The following is a 25,540-nucleotide window of genomic DNA, read 5'->3' as shown; positions in this document are numbered from 1 at the left end:
GATCCATGAATGCTGTAGGGGCGTTCATTAACCCGAACGACATTCCTAGAAGCTCATAGTGCCCATATCTGGTTCTAAACACTGCTCTCTGTACATCTTCTTCCTTGATCTTAACTGATGGTACCTAGACTTCAGATCTATCTTGGAAAGGCAACCAGCTCCTGCTAGCTGGCTTAAAATAGATCATCGATCCAAGGTAACAAATACTTGTTCTGGTAGTGACTTTGCTCAACGACTAGTGGTCGACACGAAGTCCTAGGGGTCCATCCTTCATCCTCATAACAACACTCGGAACACCCCAAGGCGAAGTGCTCAGTCAGATGGGGACCCTTAACTACCAACTCTACAACTGATCCTTATAACTCTTTTAACTCTGTTGATACCATCCTGTGGGGAGGGATAGAGATTGGTCCAATTCCATGCATTACTTCTATTTTTAAACTCTATCTCCCTGACAGGTGGTAGTCCTGGGAATTCGTCCGGGGGAAACATCTAAACTCTCTAACAATGGGCACTGAGGCGGGCTCCCTAACCTGACTGCTATACTCTCACAGAAGAGTTAGAACCCCTAACAACTTTTCCTGAACAACCTACGAGCCTATAGGGTTGATACTAAACCTCTAGGTATCCCTATTCTGTCCCCTCTAAGGACTACTTCTGATCCATCCTTACCTCTGAACCTGACTACCTTGTCTCTGCAGACTAGGTAGTACCACTAGTAGAAGAACCAATCCAACCCTAGAATGACGTCAAACAGTCAAATCTAGAACCGCTAGGTCAGCTGGAAGGCATCTACTCACAACATATACTCTGATTATACCGGCAGACTGACTCTGCCACAAATGGATCACACTTGGGTGCACTGACCCCAAGGGGATACTCTAACCCATAAGCTATCAACCCAACCTCACAAGGGCTCATAAGCAAACAAAGAAAAGAGAAACATCAGGGTTCATGAAACAGACACATCAGAACATACCAGAGTGAGATTACCTGATCCCATCGGGTTCGATGTGTTAGCCTCCTGCTGAGTCATGGCGAAGATCCGCGCTGGAGCTGATGGACCTTCACCTAGGGAACCTGCTGAAGAAGGGGCTGTCCCCCTGTCTCCGCCTCTACCACGGCCCTGAAACATGACTGGAGCTGATGGCTGAGCCATACTGCCTGGAGTTGTCTGATGGGACGGTGTCATAAAAGCTGCCTTAGGGTACTCGCGAGCTATGTGCCCCTCCTGGCCGCATCTGTAACATGCTGTAGTCCCAAACCGACAGACTCCCTTGTGCGGCCTACCGCACCTTGCACACTCTGCAACCTCTGTGCCTGAGCTCGAGCCACCTCCTAATCCCAGACCAGACTTTATCCGATTCCAGAACTTGTTCTTCTTAGATCTTCTGAGACCTCTGTCTCCCTTCTTACTTTTTGTGACAGCCTCGCCTAGAGGGGAGAGATTAACATCACTTGTCCCCGGGATTTGGAGTCCCGAAGACTGTGCCACAGACTGCCTAACCGTCCCTTGGATGATGGCACTAGCCTCCATTCTCCGTGCCATATCCACTATAGCATGGAAACTCTCCCTTTCTGCTGATTGAACCAACGAGGAATACCTGGGGTGAAGCTTCATAACATATCTCCTAGACTTCTTCAGGTCTGTGTCAAGACCTTGTCCTGCAAACGGCAACAGCTCCAGGAACCTGTCCGTAAACTCCTCTACGCTCATCTCTTCCGTCTGCCTTAGCTGCTCAAACTCAATCATCTTCAGTTCTCTGGAACTATCTGGAAAAGCCCATCCTGTAAACTCATTGGCAAACTGCTCCCAGGATAAGCTCTCCAACCTTGGGTCCACATAGTTTTTGAACCATTCCCTTGCCTTCTTGCATTTCAATGTGAACCCTGCCATCTGAATGGCTCTACTGTCACTTGCTCCTAGCTCATCTGTTATCATCTTTACCGTTCTGAGGTACTCAAAAGGGTCATCGCCTGCTTCGAACTTGGGGGCATCCAACTTGAGGGAATCTGTCATCTTTACTTTACCCCCAACTGATGAACCAGGTTTGGGTATCCGGACATCAGGGACTATTGGTTCTGCAGGTGGGGGAGGAGGTGCAGCATCCCCTGGGTTAGGGTTTGCTGGACCTGGGAAAAAGGGTGAGGATGGAAACATGGGGTACTGTGGGTAAAAGGGAGGATAGGGCATAAAGGTGGGATATGGATTATGGCTAAAGAAAATCCGATGTACCTCCCATCGGGTACCTTGGCCCTTGCGGGTAGGGTGGATACTGTGGTGGAACAAAGTCCGAGGCCTGAGTGCCTCCTTGGGACTCTCCCATATCCTCTACTGACATACTTATGCCCAAACTACTATCTCTTCTCTGGTTATCCTCCTCTGTTTCCATCACAACCGCTGACATACCTTCATGAACTGATCTCCTCCGACTTGCATCAAAAGACCTTCTAGGGTCCCTTGATGTACCTTCCCTGATCGTCCTACAAGATCTTGCCCTCTGCAGAGCAGGGGAATGGGCATCCATGCCCTCATTCTCTGGCGGAGCTCCAGTCAATCTCGCAGATCGACGAGTTCCTCTCATCTTGACTTCTGAAAGCATAACATAACACATAAACATTAGCATCTTATGGTTCATGTGGAAACACATGAACCTGCATCACATACATAACATACATATCATAGCATTAATGCACATGCTCATCATCATGGCATTTCACATCATCATACAAGGCAGGACTCCATATCCTATCCTAGTGGACATGATCTTCCTATTGTGCTTGCCCTACTATAACCTCTATGAGCCCGACACACCATAGGTCCTACCATGTGAACCTAGGGCTCTGATACCATTCTGTAACGACCCGAGAATCCGGACCGCTACCGGCGCTAGGATCCAGATCGGCATAAGGCCGCCGAGACCCGTAGCAAGCCTACTATGCATCCTGTACAGCTGGTATAATCCCAAACATAATCAAACATATCCATGAAACATTTAAAACTTTACCTTTAACCAGTTTGACCTGTGTATGCACTATGACTGAACTCATAGAACCCCTAGGGTCAGCATACCTTGTGTCAAACTCGGTCCATCACATGTAACAACATAAAATAAAACTCATGTACAAAGGGATTATCCAACTCGGGCCAAGCACAATACTATAACTCTGAACATATATCATAATGTCATATTACAACATAACTCTTTTACATCCTTACATAACTTTACATTACATCATGTCCACTACTATTCTATTACATAAACATGACCATGGACGTAACCTGCTGATCTCCTGACTATCTCTGACCCTACAAACCTGGGGTTAGGGGAGAGGGGTGAGCTAAAAAGCCCAGTGAGCAGAAACCATGAAAGAAAACAGTTCATTTTAACATATGCTATCATGGAATGCATCACATCACAAATATATCACCTCAAGGATGAATCTGTCACCAATAGCCCTCTACATATCAATCTCGTACCATAACAAGTCAACAATACTCTATGCCAGGGGCGATACGGCCACGCCTGGACTTCACATACTCTATGCCAGGGGCGATACGGCCACACCTGGACTTCTCATGCTCTATGCCAGGGGCGATATGGCCACACCTGGACTTCTCATCTCATATCATATCGTACATGCCATATCATATCATGTCATAACATACCGAGGGCTAGAGGATCATCCAGTATCCATCCACATCATTATCATCGTATTATGCAATGCATCATATTCGTGAATTCTAATGCAAACAACCTATTGTATAACATGGTATTCATGATGCATGAACATGCTTGAACATGCTGAAAACATTTGATTTAAAATATAAGGGTTAGTTCCACTCACCTCTGGCTAGCTCTGGACTAACTCTGAAGCAGCTAACACTGCTAAACACCTCGGTTCCTCAGGTCCGATCCTACACAGGTGGACTCACATGAGGTACCAAACAACTCTAACATAGACATAAACATCTCCCCAAAAACCCCCTAAAACATCCTCAAAACATGCATAGAACATACTCATGAAAAGGCTGGACATGGCACTTTCGGCGGCACCTTCGGCGGCCGAACCCTCTCTCCAGAGACGAAAGTCAGGCACTTTCGGCGGCCGAACATTACCTTCGGCGGCAGAAAGTCTGCTTTCAAGCCAAAACTCAACTTTCGGGGGCAAGGTTAGGCGGCCAATCCCTGCATCCTCAGGCAGGTTCGGCGGCCGAAACCACCTTCGGCGGCCGAACCTGAGTTCATCCAGAACTCAGCCTTTGTGCATTTCAAGCCTCCCAAACCTTCCATACACCCCAAAACAAACACCCAACTTCTCAAACACATGCATACATCCTTAACCATGCACAAAGGAGTTCAAACAAGCTTAAACTCCCAAAAACAACATCTAAAACATACATTGATAGTTTATGACCCACATAGGCCAAAACCATCAAAACAAACCAAACCTCACATACTCTTTCCCAATCATGCATACTCTCTCCCATATGCTCAAAGGGCTTGAAAACTAACTTAAACCCCAACACAAACATCACATGAACATACATTATCATACATTGGGCATAAAACCCACATAAACCCTAACATGCATATCTACCCATACTCAACCATCAAAACCTCTTAAAACTCACTTAAAACTTCATGAAACGTAAAAGAAAGCATAGATCCACACTTACCTCTTGAAGATCGAGGGTTTGTGTGAGCTCTAACTTGGAGATGGGAGGAAACTACTCCTTGGGTCTCCAAGCTCCCAAAAGTCTGATCTAAGCTTGAAAACTCTTCAAAACAACCATGAAACTCATAAAAATATGAAGGAGATGAAGAGAAAACATGAAAATGACCAAAGGAGGACATGAACACACCTGGGCTCGAGAATGGGGAGAAATCTCGCCCCTTTTCGGTCTGAGGGGCTTTTATAGGTGGCCAGCCAAACCTCCTTCGGCGGCCTAATGTGCATGCAAAACCCCCCCATGTTCGGCGGCCGAACCTGGTTTGTTCAAACATAGCTTTCGGAGGCCAAAAGCGCTCCCAAAACCAACTCATGTTCGGCGGCCGAACTTCACTTTTAGCGGCCGAACCTGGTAAAAACCTCCTTGGTCTTTTCTTTTCAAAACTCACTTCTTTTTCATTTAAAACCATGAAATCAGTAAAAATCATTTTAGAAATCACATTTTACCCCTCTAGAAGACTCTGGCACCATCAACATTCCATATTCCAGCAGAGATTCCGCCGGAAGGTAGGGATTCCGATGCCAAAATCTAGCCGGGTATTACACTAAGACACTCTTCTTGGGCCTGACTTAAACACATAAGGCCCAAGCCCAATCACACACTAAAATAACACATAAGTATTAAAACATAAGCTCAAAACATGGCCCAACACTCTAAAACTTAAAAGATAAAATATGGCCAGAATACAAGCCCAAACAAAGCTAAAATAAAATAAGTGTTCAAATAATAAAACATAGCAAGCCCATCATAACAAAGTTGAATCTTCATAAAAACCTTACTTGATCTTCACTTTAGGCTTCCCTTTGTGTAGTTTTAGCCCATAGGTTTGATTAGGTTCTCTAAGCCTATGATTGCAAGTGTTGCACCAAATCTGTCCCATATGAGTTGAAGCACGCCCCAAATATATATGGATCATATGAATATGATTTTGAACTCCTTTTAGATCCATTTGAATGACATAAGTTTGCTCCACACCATTGTTAGAAATTTGCCCTATTGGATCCGTATCAAGCTCCTTCGCGGGCCGGGCACTGTGGGGGAATTTTGAATTAGTCCGTCTGAGATTATGTGATTTACTTGTGTTGTGATGCATTCCATGAGATCATGTTTTATCACATGTTTTATATGTACTACTCACTGGGCTAGTATAGCTCACCCCTCTCCCTCAACCCCAGTCTTGCAGGTACAGAGTCCAGAGAGGTCAGCAGGGTACAGATAAAGAGAAGAGTTATGTAATAGCTAGTGTGGACATGTACTTGTAACAGATAGTGTATATTGTCTAGATGATGCTTGACCTTATGAGTTGTAATCCCTTTTATATATACATGGTCTCTTATGAAAATGATTTTAGTGTAGATGTATGAAAAACCAGGCTTAACAGTATATGATTGGACCCGCCTAGAGCAAAGATGAGAGCTCTAGCAGGGGTTTTACAGTACAGAGATAGTGCATGCATAGGTTAAGCCTTGGAATAGAGAAAAGTTTTAATGTTTACAGAAAATGTATGATCATGTATGGGATTTCACAGGTACACAGAGTTCACAGCAGGCTTACTACGGGTCCCGGCGGCCTTAAGCCGATCTGGATCCTAGTGCCGGTAGCATTTCGGTTTTCGGGCTGTTACATTTTCTTTGCTGGATTTAGAAATTTAGTGTGTATGTTTCGAATCTAGTGTCTTTTAGACTATGAACCAGACCTAGATTAATAAGACTTAACATACAGAGTAATTGGTGAAACTTTTATTTCTATGAACCAAAACTCTTTTTTGTATGTTAATTTCTCATCAATCTCATAACACTCCACAAATCTTGTTGTCAATGCCGTTTTGCGCTAATGGGCCATGCGCGCGCCTGGTAGTTCATAAGTGCTCTAGAGATTATGCCACAATCTCATAGAAACGGCACCACTCCACACTTATATAGGTGATATAATCAAGTGTATACTGCAATTTATATATCACCCATAAGAGATATGAATATCATTAAGAGTTTTCATCTCATCCTCTCATTAATGCAGTTTAGCACTTCTCACACCATGGAAAGGGACAACAGTAAATAGTGCTATCAGAACTAACAGGTGACTTGTTATTATCCATATGAACATTTTTCATGGGATCTCCAATCACAAAGGTTGGGTTACCATCACTGTTAATTTCAAACTGGCTTAAGTCCCATTCCTCTCGATGTTTACCATCACTGTTCAAACTGGCTTAAGTCACATTCCTATCGATGTTTTATCTATTAGTTTTCTCTCTAAAGATTTAGTCAAAGAATTGGCCAAATTTACTTCTGACTTTACATAATCAATGGAAATAATTCATCTTTCAGCAGCTACTTAACAACATTATATCTTAGACGAATATGTCTATTCTTACCATTGAAAGTTTTATTCTTTGCAATGGCTATTGAAGCTTGACAATCACAACGCATTAATATAGATGGTGTTGATAAGAAATTCACTAAATGCAACAAACTCTCTTTGATCTATGCAACAGACTCTAATTTTCTTTAATTGACAGTTATGATCATAATGGGTACTTACTGATTTGACATTAAAATGTCCAAACTTCCTTAGAAACTTCTCAACATAATGCTCTTGTGATAGCATTGGACTATCATTCTTCCTTATGATTCTAACTCCCAAATTCACATTTGCCTCTTCCACATCTTTCATATGGAAATGTTTGATCATTTGAAGAAAAAGCATGAGAACAACCAAAGGAGAGCATGAACTCACCTAAACCCGAAAAGAGAGAGAAAACTCCCTCATTTTCCGGTCAAGGGGCCTTTTATAGGTGGCCGGTCAATCATCTTCGGCGGCCAAAGTTGCTCCCGCAACTCTTCCACGTTCGGCAGCCACTTTCGAAAGCCTAACGTGCCTCCCAAACAGCCCTATGTTCGGCGGCCGAACCTGGATTCTTCCCTCCTTGGCCTTTGCTTTCAAAACTCAAATCCTCTCTTCTTAAAACCATAACATGTAAAAACATTTTGAAAAAAACCTCTGTTTTACCCTTCCAGAAAGCTCTGACATCCGAAAAATTCCGGATTCCAACGGAAATTTCGTCGGAAAGTAGGAATTCCGGTGTCAGGGTCTAGCCGGGTATTACAATGAAAGTTTTTGATTTACAACTATATCATAATTTGTACCAAAGGTAAATGTATATGAATAAATAATCACAAATTCATCATTTATACATTCTATATATACGTACTTATCAATCATGATAATTTTTTTTCTAGCAGATTAATTTTTTTTCTAACGGATTAATTAGTATCATTGCGTTTTCAAGATTTTTGTAGAGTGTCTATAGCATTTTTGCTTTGACTTTTGACTACCTCAAATAGGAGCGTAAATGAACCAAGTTATACGTGAGTTACTCGATATTCGGCTTGATAAAAGTTAGATCGAGTTCGACTTATTTTTTAAACTAGCCGAGTTTGAGTTTAATTTTGAGACTTATCACCTAAACGAGTCGAATTTTAGCTCAATAGTATTTGTCTCGTTAAAACTCATGAATTAATTCATTTTTAGGCTCATTGAGCAGGCTCGCAATAAACTCGCTGAATAGGCTTAGGAGCAGACTCATTTAAATAAAATCGTGAACTAGTTCGTTAAGTAAATTTATAAATAACTTCATATATTATTAAAAAAAAAACTAAATACAAAGTTATAAAATTTAAACAATACTTAAAAATTATATTATTAAAAATACAAGAAAACTAATATAAAACTATTATAAAAATAACAGATAACTAATATAAAACTATTATAATAAGTAACTTTTTAATATTATTATTTAAGTAATATTATATGATAAATTAAGTTGTTGAAAATTATATACTTTTTAAAATTAAAGTATAACTATAAAAAAAATTTATATAATTATTAATAACTAAACACATAATATAAAAAATAATAATAATTATAAAAATATATTAACAATGATTAATTAGACAGTATATTATATTTATAAAAAGTTTTATAATTATAGTTTAATTTTAAATGGTTTATATATTTATAAGAAGAAATATTAAAATATAAATAAATAATATAAAATACAAAATTAAACTAATATTTATGTGTAAATATCTAATAAATTATTTAAAAAATTAACATTATTAAATAATTAAAATAAAAATAATTATAAAATTTAAAATATTATAAATAATTGAAAATTACATACTTAAAAATCACAAATAGTAATAAATATTTTTTAATATCATTATTAAAGTAGTATTATATAATAAATTGAATTGTGAAATTAATATTTTTTAAAATTAAAATCTAATTATAAAATTTTTTAAACTAAATACTACTATAAATATCTAATTAATAATTGTTAATATATTTATATAATTATTCTACTGACTAAATTTTATAATTTTAATTAAAATAATATAATTTTAAATGAAATCCTCTATATAAAAAAATATTTTTTATAGTCTATTAATAAAATTATGTATTTAACTATAAAAAAATATATTTTTCTTACATTTTGTAAGTTTTATACTGATAGTTTCATTTAGTTAGATATTAAAAAAATAGAGTTTAATTGATAAAATATAAAAAATAAAATAAAATTATAATAAAAATAAATTATAAATTTTTTTGAAAATTAATTTTAAATTTTGCTGGTGTACGTTGATATTGATATGTTAAATGACGTTATAATTTTATTAATTTTTTAATAGTATAAATAATAATTAAATAATTAAATATATTTGAAGTAATTTAAAAATTAAAATTTAATTTAAGAAAATATAATATATTTATAATAAAATCAAAATTACAAATTTTTTTACAATTAACTCATTTAAAAACCTATTGATATCCTTGAAAGTCTAGTTCTCAAAATAATAGCTTCGGAAAGAGAACCGATGATCACAAAAAACACCACTTCAGAATCTTTTACTCATTATTTTATTTGATAAAATAATTAAAAGTTTTAATTTTATAAAAAATACAAAAATATTTTAATTAAATAATTAGGAAATAGTGACTATGTCATTAATTTTGATGAAGCACATAGCCCTTATAGTAATTTACCAAAAAAAAAAACTCTTTAAATATTTTGATAATAAATGTTCTTTGCTGGAATCTAAGAATTTTATATTTTTTGTTTAAGAATATTAAAGATTTATTGAAATTTAAAACAAAATACAGAACTTATTAATGATGATTTTAAATTTTTAAATAATGTAGTTTAATCTATAAAATCTGAAAATTTCATAGATTTAGTACGAAAATTTTTAAATAAAAAATGAATTTTAAGTAAATTATTATTTTAAATACTATTAAAATTTGAGAGAGAGTGATTCACTCGATTAATTTAATTATTTAATATGAATTTAAATACGAAGAAAAAGTTTATATTTTCTGTTTACAATTAAGGAAGTGAACACTTCACCTAAAAAAATAAAAAAACTTACACCAACTGGTGGTTGCAAGGAGTGTTCCTCAAAAGACTTGAATATGAAGATAAACATTCACAGAGTTCACCAACCAACAGCAACAAACTCTCTAAAAATGGCTAACTCACACACAGACCCACTTCTCCTTGCTCCACCTCCAATCACTAACCTTAACCCAAAACATGATCCAGTCTTCTCTGGATCGCCGGATTCAATCCCTTCTCCCTGTGGCATTAGCTTCCATTCTTGTTCTTGGAACTGCAAGATTGGTCCTAGATAATCTAAAGAGCAACCACAGCCATATTTTCAGAGTATATAACAATAATGGAAGGCAACATCCAGTCTTTGTTTTGCCTAAAGATCGGTTTGAAGAAGGCTGCAATGTGTTTCAAGGGCAGTGGGTGTGGGACAATGTATCTCATCCTCTTTATTCAGAAGAAAGCTGCCCTTATTTGGTTAAACAAACCACTTGCCAAAGAAATGGTAGGCCTGATTCTTTCTACCAGAACTGGAGATGGAAGCCTCACCAATGCAAATTGCCAAGGTCATTTCACCTTTTTCCTTTTATTTCTATTGAATGAAATGCAGATAACCTTTTAGTCTAGTATTCAAGTTTTGAATTCCTGCATAACTCAAAATGGACTACTATAAAAGTAGGTCTAAAACAGTGGTAGTCATATGTCAACGGTTATATTTGTTTCCGTTATTAACGGATAAAATAATAATTTACTTATTTTTCTACAATAAATTTACTAAAATATATCATCGTGTATAATTAATAATTGAATTTTTTTTATAATAATTTTAAATTATTGTCAAACCGTTAATTTAATAGTATTAAAATAACAATTTTATGACCACTGCTAAAATACTGCTGTATAAACGCTAAAACATAGTAGTGATGGTTCAGACATGGGTATGTATGATCACCCAGGTTTGATCCACTGAAGCTGCTGGACGTCTTGAGGGGGAAAAGGCTGATGTTTATAGGAGACTCAGTGCAGAGAGGCCAATTTGAATCAATGGTGTGCATGGTGCAATCTGCAATTCCTGAAGGGAAAAAATCTTTTCACAGGATTCCGCCAATGAAGATCTTCAAAGCTGAGGTATGTCTGGATGATATGATTAATGAAACTTGAATCTTGGAAAGAAGGATGATTATAATTAAACATGTTCGTGTTTTTCATTTCCAGGAGTTCAATGCGTCGATCGAATATTATTGGGCTCCCTTCATCGTGGAGTCGATTTCAGATCATGCTACGAATCACACTGTGCTAAAAAGGCTCGTTAATCTTGACTCCATAGCTAAGCATGGCATGAGCTGGGAAGGAGTTGACTTTTTGGTGTTTGAAAGCTATGTCTGGTGGATGTACAAACCTCTCATCAACGCCACGTAAGGATTCAATCCATTCAGTTTGTTTGATTTTTTAATATTTGTGAGAGTTTTATTAACCATATTGTGTTTGTTTCAGTTATGGATCAGTCGATGATATTCAAGAATATAACGTCACCACCGCATATGAGTTGGCATTAAAAACTTGGGCAAATTGGTTAGAAGCCAACATTGACACTCAGAAGCAGAAGGTGTTCTTCATGAGTATGTCCCCAACACACTTGTGGTGAGTAGACTCAAAATTCTCTGTTTCTTTCTTCTCTCTTTTTTTCTTTCCTTTACATAAATATCATAAATTTAAAGTGTTAAAGAGTCATTGAACTTGTAATTGTAGCACAGTGATTATGGTAGAGAACTTCCTATTTTTATTGAGAGAAACTCAACAAACGTTCTATTGTAGGAGCTGGGAATGGAATCCTGGAAGTGACGAGAACTGCTTCAATGAATCCTACCCAATTAAAGGACCATATTGGGGAACAGGTTCAAATCTCCAGATCATGAAGATAGTTGGTGATATCTTACAACAATTAAAAATCAATGTGACGCTTTTGAATATTACCCAGTTGTCAGAGTATAGGAAAGATGCTCATACAACAATTTACGGGGAAAGAAAGGGAAAGCTCTTAACAAAGGAGCAAAGATCTGATCCCAAAAAATTTGCAGATTGTATTCACTGGTGTTTACCAGGAGTTCCTGATACATGGAATGAGGTTTTGTACGCATATTTGTTACAGAATCATCAAAATTTTTTGTAACTTGTTAGCAAGGAGAAAAAACAGAACGAAAAACTGATTCTCAAAGGCGTATTTACATGTAGATACTTTAAGAACTAGTCAAAGCAATTTTTGGCTTGAGACTGGAGCAAGAACCACCAAGAAGTTAAATTTTTATAGCAAGTTATCATATCAGAATTTTGATGAACTATCATCTTCTGCATTATTATTCTGTACTTATATACTAGAAGTAGAAGGCATCAACTATAATCTAGTCACAAGGAGGGGATCATCTTGAACTTGCTTAACGTTGAGCAATAGGCTGTTCAACCAGTGGTTGTAATTGACATTGGACTTCTCAAGTTATTTACAAAAGCTCCCACTCAGAGTCACGGATATGATGTGTTCCATAGTCACAGTCCAAAATTACAGTCGAGCTAGATTGCAACTGACTCTGCAATGTATCTTGGCTGACCTCCATATCAGGGTCCCCAAACCAAATTGCTAATTGCTCGTACTCCTTGCTTAACCTCTTCTTTGATGTAAAGACATCCAGGAGTTTTTTCTTATGAAAATAAAATCAAGAGGGGATCAGTATACTTGCTTATATAGGTAAATAAAGAACTTACTGTAACGTGCTTCCAAACTATTCATGAACATCTTTGTTCTTATTAGAACTACTTGATATAAAAGTGAAACAATGCTCAAATTGCAAACTTAAACTTGTCAAATAATGAGTACAACTTTAGCTAGATATGCAGAAAATTATGCTTTTTTATTTCTAGAGTAATTTATATTTAAGAATATAGTATGGATCCTATCCTTTCCTTCTTCCTCATGTTCAGTGGAACAATGAGAAAAACGCAAAAAATGTATAGAGGACGCAGCCCTTTAAGCACAACACAATCATAAATGAATATGCAGACAGAGATGGAGATAAAACCTTGTACGATCTGAGTTTGCAGGTTCTACGAGAGACTTCATAAAGCATACTGTCGTCCACAAAGACACAACTGCCCTCAAGCTTCATCTTGTCAAACAAATCAATGGTTTCCATTTCAGAGTCTGTTATATCGTCACTAAGATTACTGGAGTAATTGGAGCACTCTGCATATGGTTCTAAGATTAGTAAGAAGATAACACCTTCAACATATGAAAGAGGTGTCATTTATGATCTCTTCTTAGAAAGCTCATCAAAGATAAGAAAAAACAACATAACACAAGCAAGTCAACACATCAAAATCACCAAATGTGGAAGTCAAGGATGTTAAATGAATTCTAATATGCTGAGTATCTCTAAGATGTAGGACACATTAGCATCAATATGCTACACCTCAGAAACAGTCATAGGATGACCTTGACAAGTCACAGATAAAATTAAATGCTCCATGCAATGTGCATCAAAACCATATCCAGTTGTTTATATGTAAATCTTACTAGACAAGATGCATATGACATGTCGCAAGCACACAGAAGATTGAATATTATATGATTGTCATTTATTGCAGCACAAGGTCATGTTTCTCCATGTCTCAAGGATGTTGCTACATGGAAATAATCATGCTGCTCTGTTTAAGATTGCAACAGTTTCCATTGACTATGAAAACATGCCTAAAGTGTACATGCACACACAAGCATGCATGGAGATGACTGAGCTTGCATGCAGACGCACCAAGTAAACAACTATTTAAAACTGATAATTCCAGGTTAATGAACCAATAAAATTTTATATGCAAGTCAATAATAACAGGGCTTTTTATTCACAAAACTATTGTCTCAACAATAGTAAACCATGCAGATCTATTGTCTCTAGAGATGTCTCACCAGAAAACAGTCAACATTTTTTTTCACATAGTTTTTTTAGTTCACATTTGAAAATAATGTACACAAACACAGCACAAGTCTCCTTATCTGCATTCCCAGATACCTAGTGACAATCCAAGACACATACTAAGATAAAATAACCATATAATCACATTTGGAGGCATCTTTTCTACAAACAGAGAAAGTTTGCATCACATAAAATAGGAATGGGGAACACCAACCTGTTGATTCCAATGACAGGACACTATTAGAGCAGGTACATACTGCCTCAGCTACCTCTCTATGAATGGATACAACTGAAGCAGACATTGAAGACAGCAGCACATTAGAATTATCTGAATCATGACCATCAACATTACCAGGATTACCATTGGATCCTACTTTTGCATTAAATGAATTCTCAGAAAGAGTACAAGGTTCTGTGAATATGGAACCAGAGGAGGAGGCAACTGAAAAATCCATTTCAGACAAAACAACACCACTTGTGGCAACAGACAGAGAGTCAGAGTCATCTGCAGCTGCAGGGATGTAACAAACCATTTCCACCTTTTGAGGGGACTGGGACTCCTCTACATGCAATGAAGCTGCAGGTGAAACCTCAGACATAGAAACACATGTACTTTCATTATTAGAACCAGTGAATTCACCGGACAGTGATGCCTTGAATGATTCTTTCTCAAGAGAATCAAATGACTCAGAAACCTCAGGTACATTAGACTTATCATTTATTGCAATTTCTTTCATCCTAAAACCAGAGTTCTCATTAGCTGAAACATCATCAAACTTTGTTGGAGCAAAGTCAAATTCTGACTCCTCAAGGGATTCCCTAGAAGTTGAAGTATTTGATTGGCTAACCAGGTGGTGCATAGTAAGCTTAATACTGGGTGAAACCTCATCAATTTTTACACGTGCTGAGTCAGATCCTACTCCCCAAAGGGACTCCTCAGAAGCTGGAGAAGTAGATTGGTTTACAAGTTTGTGCACACTATGATCATTATTGGTTGAAATATCATCAACTTCTCCTGGAGAAGAGTCAGACTCTACCGCCTCAAGGGATTCCCCAAACGTTGGAGTATTTGATTGATTTACAACATGGTATCTCCTAAGTTCATTTCTGGGCAGATTCTCCACAGTATCAAAATCATTTATGGGAAGATTCTCCACAGTATCAAAATCACTAGACTCCACAAGTGACTGCTTTATAGGAGACGTATATCCATAGTCTTCCTCCTCAATGTGAATTCCTGATTTAATACAGGTACTAACAGCAGCATTTGCTTTTAGGACCACTGCCTGAGCTTCAGGTTTCACTGGATCTCCTATAGGAGGAATTAAACCTTGAACATCAGAATAAAATTTTTTCATGCTCTGGCCCATTGTGTGCACCTGGTTTTCAACATATTGAACAGTATCCTATACAAGAAAGCAATTCAAGTATAAGAGGATTTGCCAAAACATGTATATAATATTGATGCAAGTAGAGGTAAGTTACATTTGTTCAATTAAATATGTCCACTAAACTTCTCGGCAAGAATGACAGAAGAATGATCAAGGCTAGAATCCAGAGGGGAAGCAGGAAAAGAAAAAAAGAAAAGAAAAGAAACACAAATACCTGGTTAACAATGTTATCCACTTCATGGCACATCGTTTCAATCCTCTGGTAGATGTTGCCAACCCAGGCTATACCTTTAGATTTTAAATCCATTATATGCGTATTATGCTAAATGCCAACAGTGACTCTTAATCTGCAAGGATTGGGACACATAGCCCAATTCCAAATAGATAAAGTTATCAAATTTCAAAAAGATAATCATATCAAAATGAAAATAACTTGGATACACCCAGAACACCTAAAGGCAAGAGTAAATCTCTAGTTTCCAAAAAAACAGACAAAAAAATTCAAGAAATCAACTTCTACGAATTTTGAGAGTAGAAAAGATTCAGAGTGCAAAAGAATCACAACCTTTGGATCAAGGTGAAAGATATTGATTCAATGGCCGAACATTTATGCACAAGTCCTAACCTTTTCAAAACAATGCCAAAGAAAAAAATTATCAGAGTTTCTGTTCTACTTTGATTCAAGAAACCAACATAAAATCTATAGTTTATTCAGTTCAACCAAATCCTTAGAACAAAATACAATACAACATAAAACAAAAATCTAATTCTTCCCCCTTAATACCTTTATACAATCAACTTTATCAGCTACACTGGTAAACAAAATAAGCATTAAACTCTCCCAAAAGGAAAAAGTTACATCAGACGCCCACGGGGAAAAGCCTCTCATGCCAAATTCAAGATTGTAAGCCTCCAAATACAAAGGCATATCAAATTACAAGTAAACTTGAAGTTAAAATTTCTCGCTAATGACTGTACCAGCATTGATATGACCAAAATCCCACTAGGAAATCAACTTAATCAATTTATCAGAGCTAAATAAAATCCCATTCAACCACAGTTTCTTTTCCCTTCAAATTTCCCCATTTCTTGCTATCAATTGTACTATATTACAGAACATAAATGCACATAAAAGAAGTAAAAATAACATAACAAATCCATGCGAGCAATAAACATAACAAAACACAATTTTTGACAAAAGTAGAGAAAGAAACTCACCTCTCATAAACACTAGAACTGAACCAAAACAAAACCAAACATTACACAACGCATGAAAGGCCACCAAAAATTGAGACATAAAAAGGAAAAGCAGGGAGATATTGAATTACAGGAATGGGAAAATTTAAGGGACAGCAATGATCACCGATGATCATGGCCGGTAAGTTTGGCTCAGCCGCTGGGCTTTACATATATACAGAGATAGAGAGAGAAAAAGGAGTGTTTTGGAATAAGAGTTTTTATAAAAATAGGATTTTATAGCTGTTTTGGTTTGTAATTTTCCAACAAAGTTAGGGTTTTATCGCTATTTTATTAGTAATCAAATTAGGCGACTTCTCAACGTCGTCGTTTCTTTATTCAAATAATCTATAATAATTATAATTTTTTTATTTAATTGGTTAAAAAATAAGGTGGATATTTATTATTATTTTATATATTTAATTTCATAACAAAATCTAATAATAAAAAATATTATTAATTTTTTAAAATTTTTTTAAAAATTAATAACATTAATTTCAATCTAAGTAAAAATTTTATAAATTAATAGGTCATATCTAAAAAATTAAAATTATTCATATTTTTTTTAAAACAAACACTCATGATGGACTAAAAACATAATCACTCTCATGACGTTTTTCTGAGTGAAGAATGAAATGTATGTTTAGCTTTTACTCACGCGGTTATTCAAAGAATTAAATTAAATTTTTTTAAAAAAATATTAAATTACAATATAATCATTATTATTTTATTTAATTAATAAAATATTTCTGTTAGTCAACACATATTTATAATAGTGTTAGAGCATAAATATTTAATTATTTTATAATAACAAATTTAAATATATTTATTTATATTTATTGCCTTATTTATTATAATAGAAATTGATTTACAATAAATAAAAGTATATTTATTTTTTAAATATAAAATTTTAAATTAAAAGAATTAATTTATTAATAAAAATTTATAGAGATTATATTATATTTATCATTAAGTTTTTAAAAAAATATTTAATCTTTTAATTATAGTCATGAAAAATTAAAAATTAAAAAAAATATATCACCTCTATTATTCAAAATTTAATATTATAAACATAAATTACTCTTTAATTCTTAGTGTAATATAATTAACCAATGAATTTTTATATTTTTAAAATCAAAACGAATGAACTTTTATATTTTTAAAATCAAACACTTAAATTTTTATATAATCTATTCGTCTAATATTTCAATTCTAACATTCCTTTTAATGGCAAGTAAAAATATTTTTATTATCCCCTTTAAAATTAAAATATTAAAAAACTTTAATTTCATCCATTATTTTTTTATCCATTAAAATTTAAACACTTAATTTTTTATTCACTATAAAAAATATAGCTTTAATAATAAAAAAATAACAACTCATTTAACTTTCTCTTGTTTATAATATATATATAACACTAATAATATAATTAATTATTATTATGTTAAATTTTAATAATCTTTGTAAAATATTCTCGTTAAGAATAGAGTGTTGATGATTAAAAATAAAAGTACATATTTTTTTCATCACTTATAATCACTATAAATTAATAAATAATATGACTTATAAATAATGTAAACTTATAATCAATATAAATTTAAATTTTTTATTTATTGAAAATATTAAGTACTCAATTATTATAAATATTTACTTATTTTTAATTATTATCATTATTTTAAAATTATTATATAAAAAATAATATTTTTTATTTAAATTTTAATAATAATTTTTATTATCGTTATTAAATTTTTATGACTATATTAATTATAGTTAACAAAAGATAAATTTGTCATTATTATTATAATTTTAACGAAGGATTATTGTAATTGTTGAGTTTCGATTGGATTAAAAGTAGCAAAAAAAACTAAGAAAATAAAATTTTTTTCCGACATAAATCGCGTTGAATAAAGCAATACTATTAAATAGAAAATAATATCTTTTATTTTCTTTTATTCCAAAATATAAGATCATTTATCTCAGTTGAACTCTGACTAATGGCAAACCTCATAATAATTCTAAGAAATTGAAAAATGAATAAGTTTTGAGTCTCAGCTCTCGGTCTTCTCTATAAATTCTAGAGGATCTCAAGAGTGTTTATCTATTAAGAGGTATAGGTTTTCATAGGATGCTCTCTCATACTAAAATTCTAGGGTTCAATATAATAATATTTATTTAATTATTTAAATAAATAAATTACAATTATAATACAAAATTTTAATAAACAAGTCATATAAATTTTAAATAATTTTAATTAAGTCTTTACTTAATTAATTTGATTAAAATTATTATTTTTTTAAATTACAATTTTATTCCAACATCAATTTACATGCAATCAAAATTCTACTTAATTTAATTTTTTGTGTTATTTTCTTATGTAATTTTTTTATGTGTGTTATTCATTAGATTTCAAATATATTTATAATAAATATAATTAACTAATTAATTAATATAAAGTTGTCTAATAAAACGTCAAGCCTACCCAAGTATTCAGAATGTCAAAATTGATTTGATTTAATCTTTTCAGTGCATGATTTAGTAGTGCAATTAATATTTTTTCATTACAAATGCCCTGATTTAATATTTGATGTATGAAATGTGTCTGTAATATTAAATCATATTAGTTCTCAAGTATTAGCTATTGACCGATTAAATGAAATTCCAAATCTCATTTGCTAATTTCATTCGATTTGAAATTTTATTCTCTTTTAGGCAAAAATTTCATGATTAGTGCTAGTAGAGAATAAATAGAATATTCTCTAATTTAATTTAGAATGATAAATCTTATTTCAATCACATAAACACTTTTGTATAATTCCTAATATATTCGATTTTTATTACTCACGAACCAAAATAATGTGTAAAATTAATCAAATATAATATTATTTATTGATTTCAAGTCAAAAAATCACTTACACAATCATCACTTAAATAATTCATAGGCATATATTGTTTTTTATATAGATTTATCATATGGGTAAGTTCAGTGCAATTATTTATAAAATAAACACATACATATTAATTCTAAATATCTCAAATATCTCAACCTATAACATTAGTTACTCCCCTAAAAAAGGATAACATAATATATATCAGTCTCAATAGCTCTAATCATTATTCAATCATTATAAAAATATTAATCAGAAATATTTAAAAATATTATTTAAACGTAGTAAGAATCTCACAACTATAACCACATTATAATTTTATTTGTACAGTAATATAGTTTTATAGATTTTATCTTTATTTAAAATTAAATTAAATTAACACCGAAAATAAATAACAAATAATAATCTTTATTTGAAACTCAAAATTACATAAAATAAATTGTCTGATTACAACAAATTAATTGGTTGTAGTACACATTAGCATTAATGACTAATATACAATATTATCATTAAAAATTTTTAACAAAAAATCACTTAATGATAGAAATAAAATGGCCATTAATAATTAATAATTTTTAATGATTAATTTTTAATATGTAATGATAAATTTTTTTATAGTAATTTTTTATTTGAAAAAATACTTAAATTTCATTAATTTTTATTTAAATTTTCATATTTAACTAATTTTTAACACTTTTATCTTTTAATTTCCATACATTATTAAAATATTTCAGTACCTAATAACTTTAAAAACTTTTGGAAAAAACAAGCTTAAAAATTGAGACATTTTATGTGGTACCAAATACTTTCAATTTGGCTGTAGACTTTACAAAGAATATCTGAGTAAGAAAATTATATTTATAGAAATTTGACCACCCACTAACTTTATTTATAATGAATAGAATAATTGTGGTTTTAAATGGATTGAATATAAAAAAATTTAAGGACTTGATTTTAAGAATACAATAGCAATCCATTAATTATATTAAAACTTAAGAACTAAAATGTAATTTACATAATATAAATTATTTTTATTTATATTAATAAAAATTAAATGTTCATTAGAGTAGTTTAGACATTTAAAATATTTATTCTCCAGTTAGATCTTTGATTTAGAGAGACTGATTATAGATAAATTTAAATGTTCAATTTTAAAAATATAGAAATTAATTCATTAATTATATTAAAATTCAATATTAAATTATAATTTATCCTTTTAAATTTTATAAATTGATTGTAACAACATTATTTTTCTTTACCATTAAATTTTTAAAACTCCATTATTTTTCTTCATTCCGTTTTGTTTGGTGCAAAATGCCACAACATCAATTTCTTTTTATTTACTGCTAATTACAATAGAAATAATTACTAGGTTGGTCTCATACAAGATAAGTTCTAAAAATAAGAGATGTATGATACAATTTACCCATTTTCCATTACATGTTAATTCAATTGATACACATATTAAAGAAAAAAAAAATCATGACTTGAACAAGTAATCATTTGCATGAACAAAGTATAAATTGCACCACAGAATTGTATGATTAAGAGATTTTGTCAGATCAAATATATGAGTTCATGGTCAACGGAGTCTAGCACCAAAGGTGATTTTTCTTTCTATCTTTTGCACGAAATCCTGCAAATTTCATCTCTTTGACCAATATGAACATTAATGCAACCAAAAAAATTCCTATTTAATTTGCAGGTCACAAATTCAAGGTGCAGTTACTTGTTGATGGTGTTTCTCTAGCTCTTCTAGTGATGAAAGATTCTCTTAACTCTCCTTTGTTGTTTTCTCTGTTAAGCGTTTGAACATTCTGATATCTTCAATTAAAGATTTCATGTCATTGTAAGATGATCCACCTTCTTCCACTGCCATTTTAGCCCATTCTGCTAATCTTCTTGCTCTTTTTCTCATCTCTTTTGCTTCATTTTCATCACCCATCACTCTTCTTATTGCATTCTCAATCTCGCTTCTGCTTATCAATGTCGAGTCCTCAGTCGCCCACACTCTCCATGTCTTATTTCCGACAGGTTCTCCAAATTTGAGCACTTGGGTTACCAGCTTCTCATTGTAAAATTGTTCTGCAAAAATCGGCCATGTGACCATTGGCAAACCTGCACATAACCCTTCAAGAATAGAATTCCAACCACAGTGAGTCAAGAATCCACCGATTGCTGGATGATGCAATATCAAAACTTGAGGAACCCATCCTTTTATTACAAGTCCTTTGCCATTTTCCTTCAATTTCTCCTCGTATCCTTCAGGCAACCACCACTCTTCCTGCTGCTGATGATCCTCATTATTGTCTTCTTTCAGGACTTTTCCCACTACCCAGATGAATGAGTAGCTTGAATCTTCAAGTGCATTACCAATCTCTAATATCTGAGCCTTGCTGAACCTTGCCGTGCTTCCAAAACAGACATAAAGCACAGAATTTGGTTCCTTGGAATCAAGCCAACGCAGGCATCTTTGCTCGGAGATAGTAGCCTTGTCTCCTCCGAGGGCTTTATCATCAACACTTCTGAACAAATTTACAGGGCCTAAATGCCAAGCTTTGATTCCTGTAACTTTGGTGAAATGGTCAGAATAGGCTGATTCTAACCCATAAAAGCTGTTCATTAACAACCCAAAGCTCTTCCTCTCAGCCTCTTTCAACTTATCAAAAAATTCAGAGAATTCTGTCCTTCTTTTCACAAGATCCGGCAGCTGTGATCTTGTGATTTCTACTTGGTCTGGCAAGCCTGGAACCATAAAAGTTTCCGTCTCAGAAACAATAGAATCATGAGGTCGATAACATTCAATACTATTGGCAACACAGAGATTGAAGAAGCCACTGCCACTGAATGCAAGCCTTGGAATTCCAAGTTCAGTAGCGACGTCAATAGTCCACCAGAAGATATAATCGGAGGCAATACAATCAGGTCGGCGTTCTCGAAATAGAATCTTAATCTGGGGTTCAAGCAACTCAATGCCATGGATGAGTTTTATCGTCGCTTCTGGTGTTGGTGCGGATGACAAATTTTCACAGCCTTCAGGCAAGCCAGCCTCTGCAGAAGGGAAACGAAGGATTTCTAGAGAAATGTTTCGACCAGATTCGACGTCCCTTTCAATGGAATTCTTGAATCCAATGGCGTTCATGGTGGTGGTGATAATGGTGACTCTTATACCTTGTGCAGCAAATAGCCTAGCTATGTCTACCATTGGCATCATGTGGCCTGGAGCCATGTAGGGAAGAAACATTACATGAATCTGTGAACCCATGTCTTGGATAGAAGCTGATGACAGATTATGATAATGTAGAAGGAGCTGAAAGGAGAGAGAGAGAGAGAGGGAAAGGAACTTTCTTGGGTACACGCTGAGGATTTTTAGTTTTGATGGCCAGCCCATTTTGTAGGAAGATGAGTTTGTTTTCTTGGTGTGGATTGTTTGAGTTGCATGAGATGTAGAATTGTAGATAGCCTCAGTTTTTGTGCTAGTGAAAATTACGGAAAATTTCTTTACGCCTATCTAAAGTTTAAATTAAAAAAAATCGATCCAACTTGAATTAATTTAAAATTTTAATTTTTAATTTTAAAATTTTTAATTAATCAATTCGATTCGATTTTAATAAAAATATTAAAAAAATCAAATTAAACCTATCAATGATAATAATATATTATTTTTTATACGATCAATGATAATAATATATTATTTTCTTATGACTGATGAATTTTTTCAGTCCGGTATAAGGTCAGACCCATAACGACAGCCTCTACCCAAAGAACAAAATGTTCCTTCAACAGGCCGGCCTGGATCACTTGGCCACGAGGATTGGGTCTTGATCATCCGACCTCGAGGTTGGATTTCCCTTGGGCCCGTCCCCTTACGTTATGATCTATAATGAAGCCCTGTAAAAGAAGAGATATCCGGCCCACATATACAGCAGGCTTGCTTACACGCGTACTGGAGAAGGGAATTAAATAGTCGTTATGCATGGGGCAGATATCTGATATTTTTCGTACGTTCATATCCGTATGGTAGAGACAGGTAGCCCAACGGCAGTGAGACCATTGGATCACAACCTTTGGATCAAGGTGAAAGATATTGATTCAATGGCCGAACATTTATGCACAAGTCCTAACCTTTTCAAAACAATGCCAAAGAAAAAAATTATCAGAGTTTCTGTTCTACTTTGATTCAAGAAACCAACATAAGATCTATACTGTATTCAGTTCAACCAAATCCTTAGAACAAAATACACTACAACATAAAACAAAAATCTAATTCTTCCCCCTTAATACCTTTATACAATCAACTTTATCAGCTACACTGGTAAACAAAATAAGCATCAAACTCTCCCAAAAGGAAAAAGTTACATCAGACGCCCACGGGGAAAAGCCTCTCATGCCAAATTCAAGATTGTAAGCCTCCAAATACAAAGGCATATCAAATTACAAGTAAACTTGAAGTTAAAATTTCTCGCTAATGACTGTACCAGCATTGATATGACCAAAATCCCACTAGGAAATCAACTTAATCAATTTATCAGAGCTAAATAAAATCCCATTCAACCACAGTTTCTTTTCCCTTCAAATTTCCCCATTTCTTGCTATCAATTGTACTATATTACAGAACATAAATGCACATAAAAGAAGTAAAAATAACATAACAAATCCAGGCGAGCAATAAACATATCAAAACACAATTTTTGACAAAAGTAGAGAAAGAAACTCACCTCTCATAAACACTAGAACTGAACCAAAACAAAACCAAACATTACACAACGCATGAAAGGCGACCAAAAATTGAGACATAAAAAGGAAAAGCAGGGAGATATTGAATTACAGGAATGGGAAAATTTAAGGGACATCAATGATCACCGATGATCATGGCCGGTAAGTTTGGCTAAGCCGCTGGGCTTTACATATATACAGAGATAGAGAGAGAAAAAGGAGTGTTTTGGAATAAGAGTTTTTATAACAATAGGATTTTATAGCTGTTTTGGTTTGTAATTTTCCAACAAAGTTAGGGTTTTATCGCTATTTTATTAGTAATCAAATTAGGCGACTTCTCAACGTCGTCGTTTCTTTATTCAAATAATCTATAATAATTATAATTTTTTTTATTTAATTGGTTAAAAAATAAGGTGGATATTTATTATTATTTTAAATATTTAATTTCATAACAAAATCTAATAATAAAAAATATTACTAATATTTTAATTTTTTTTAAAATTAATAACATTAATTTCAATCTAAGTAAAAATTTTATAAATTAATAGGTCATATCTAAAAAATTAAAATTATTCATATTTTTTTTAAAACAAACACTCATGATGGACTAAAAACATAATCACTCTCACGACGTTTTTCTGAGTGAAGAATGAAATGTATGTTTAGCTTTTACTCACGCGGTTATTCAAAGAATTAAATTAAATTTTTTTAAAAAAATATTAAATTACAATATAATCATTACTATTTTATTTAATTAATAAAATATTTCTGTTAGTCAACACATATTTATAATAGTGTTAGAGCATAAATATTTAATTATTTTATAATAACAAATTTAAATATATTTATTGCCTTATTTATTATAATAGAAATTGATTTACAATAAATATTTATGACAAAAAATAAACAAAAGTATATTTATTTTTTAAATATAAAATTTTAAATTAAAAGAATTAATTTATTAATAAAAATTTATAAAGATTATATTATATTTATCATTAAGTTTTTAAAAAAATATTTAATCTTTTAATTATAGTCATGAAAAATTAAAAATTAAAAAAAATATATCACCTCTATTATTCAGAATTTAATATTATAAACATAAATTACTCTTTAGTTCTTTTAAGTGTAATATAATTAACAAATAAATTTCTATATTTTCAAAACCAAACACTTAAATTTTTATATAATCTATTCATCTAAACTCCAATTCTAATATGGCAAATAAA

General features: G+C 33.2%; 3 protein-coding genes across 7 annotated transcripts; 1 reads left to right on the top strand and 2 right to left on the bottom strand.

Moving 5' to 3' along the window:
• The first annotated feature begins 10,269 nt into the window (after window positions 1–10,269).
• Window positions 10,270–12,294, top strand: LOC110611813 (protein trichome birefringence-like 31). The gene is made up of 5 exons (XM_021752308.2): window positions 10,270–10,690; window positions 11,081–11,252; window positions 11,340–11,539; window positions 11,619–11,765; window positions 11,940–12,294. The coding sequence occupies exons 1-5, from the start codon at window positions 10,329–10,331 to the stop codon at window positions 12,292–12,294; spliced, it is 1,236 nt and encodes a 411-aa protein (XP_021608000.1). The 5' UTR covers window positions 10,270–10,328.
• Window positions 12,295–12,396: 102 nt separating this feature from the next.
• LOC110611812 lies at window positions 12,397–24,532 on the bottom strand. Of its 5 annotated transcripts, none has more exons than XM_043955293.1 (6): window positions 16,693–16,938; window positions 16,040–16,099; window positions 15,689–15,821; window positions 14,298–15,489; window positions 13,196–13,359; window positions 12,397–12,817 (listed from the first exon to the last, which is right to left on the bottom strand). In XM_043955293.1, the coding sequence occupies exons 3-6, from the start codon at window positions 15,779–15,781 to the stop codon at window positions 12,620–12,622; spliced, it is 1,647 nt and encodes a 548-aa protein (XP_043811228.1). In that variant the 5' UTR covers window positions 15,782–15,821; window positions 16,040–16,099; window positions 16,693–16,938; the 3' UTR covers window positions 12,397–12,619. The 5 variants fall into 5 exon arrangements, with proteins under 5 accessions (XP_043811228.1, XP_043811229.1, XP_043811231.1 ...); XM_043955294.1 differs by having other exon boundaries at window positions 16,040–16,094; XM_043955296.1 differs by lacking the exons at window positions 16,040–16,099; window positions 16,693–16,938 and adding an exon at window positions 24,314–24,532.
• On the bottom strand, window positions 21,198–23,090 carry LOC110611573 (scopoletin glucosyltransferase). The gene has a single exon (XM_043955297.1). It carries the CDS (start codon window positions 22,984–22,986, stop codon window positions 21,370–21,372), a length of 1,617 nt encoding a protein of 538 aa, XP_043811232.1. The 5' UTR covers window positions 22,987–23,090; the 3' UTR covers window positions 21,198–21,369.
• Window positions 24,533–25,540: the final 1,008 nt, after the last annotated feature.

The sequence above is a fragment of the Manihot esculenta genome, chromosome 3, assembly GCF_001659605.2.
Source record: "Manihot esculenta cultivar AM560-2 chromosome 3, M.esculenta_v8, whole genome shotgun sequence".
NCBI classification, from domain to species: Eukaryota; Viridiplantae; Streptophyta; class Magnoliopsida; order Malpighiales; family Euphorbiaceae; genus Manihot; species Manihot esculenta.
The sequence above is the reverse complement of the archived record's forward strand: the minus strand, read 5'-3'. Positions and strand labels throughout refer to the sequence as shown.

Bases quoted from the DNA above. Each gene is read 5' to 3' on its own strand.
- LOC110611813 (XM_021752308.2), top strand. From the start codon at position 10,329: ATGATCCAGTCTTCTCTGGATCGCCGGATTCAATCCCTTCTCCCTGTG. The intron at 10,691-11,080 runs GTCATTTCACCT...ATGATCACCCAG, and splicing joins CACCAATGCAAATTGCCAAG to GTTTGATCCACTGAAGCTGC. The intron at 11,540-11,618 runs GTAAGGATTCAA...TGTTTGTTTCAG, and splicing joins AAACCTCTCATCAACGCCAC to TTATGGATCAGTCGATGATA.
- LOC110611812 (XM_043955296.1), bottom strand. From the start codon at position 15,781: ATGGATTTAAAATCTAAAGGTATAGCCTGGGTTGGCAACATCTACCAG. The intron at 15,490-15,688 runs GTATTTGTGTTT...TTTCTTGTATAG, and splicing joins TGGATAACATTGTTAACCAG to GATACTGTTCAATATGTTGA. The intron at 13,360-14,297 runs GTTGGTGTTCCC...AACCATATGCAG, and splicing joins CCTGTCATTGGAATCAACAG to AGTGCTCCAATTACTCCAGT.
- LOC110611573 (XM_043955297.1), bottom strand. From the start codon at position 22,986: ATGGGCTGGCCATCAAAACTAAAAATCCTCAGCGTGTACCCAAGAAAG.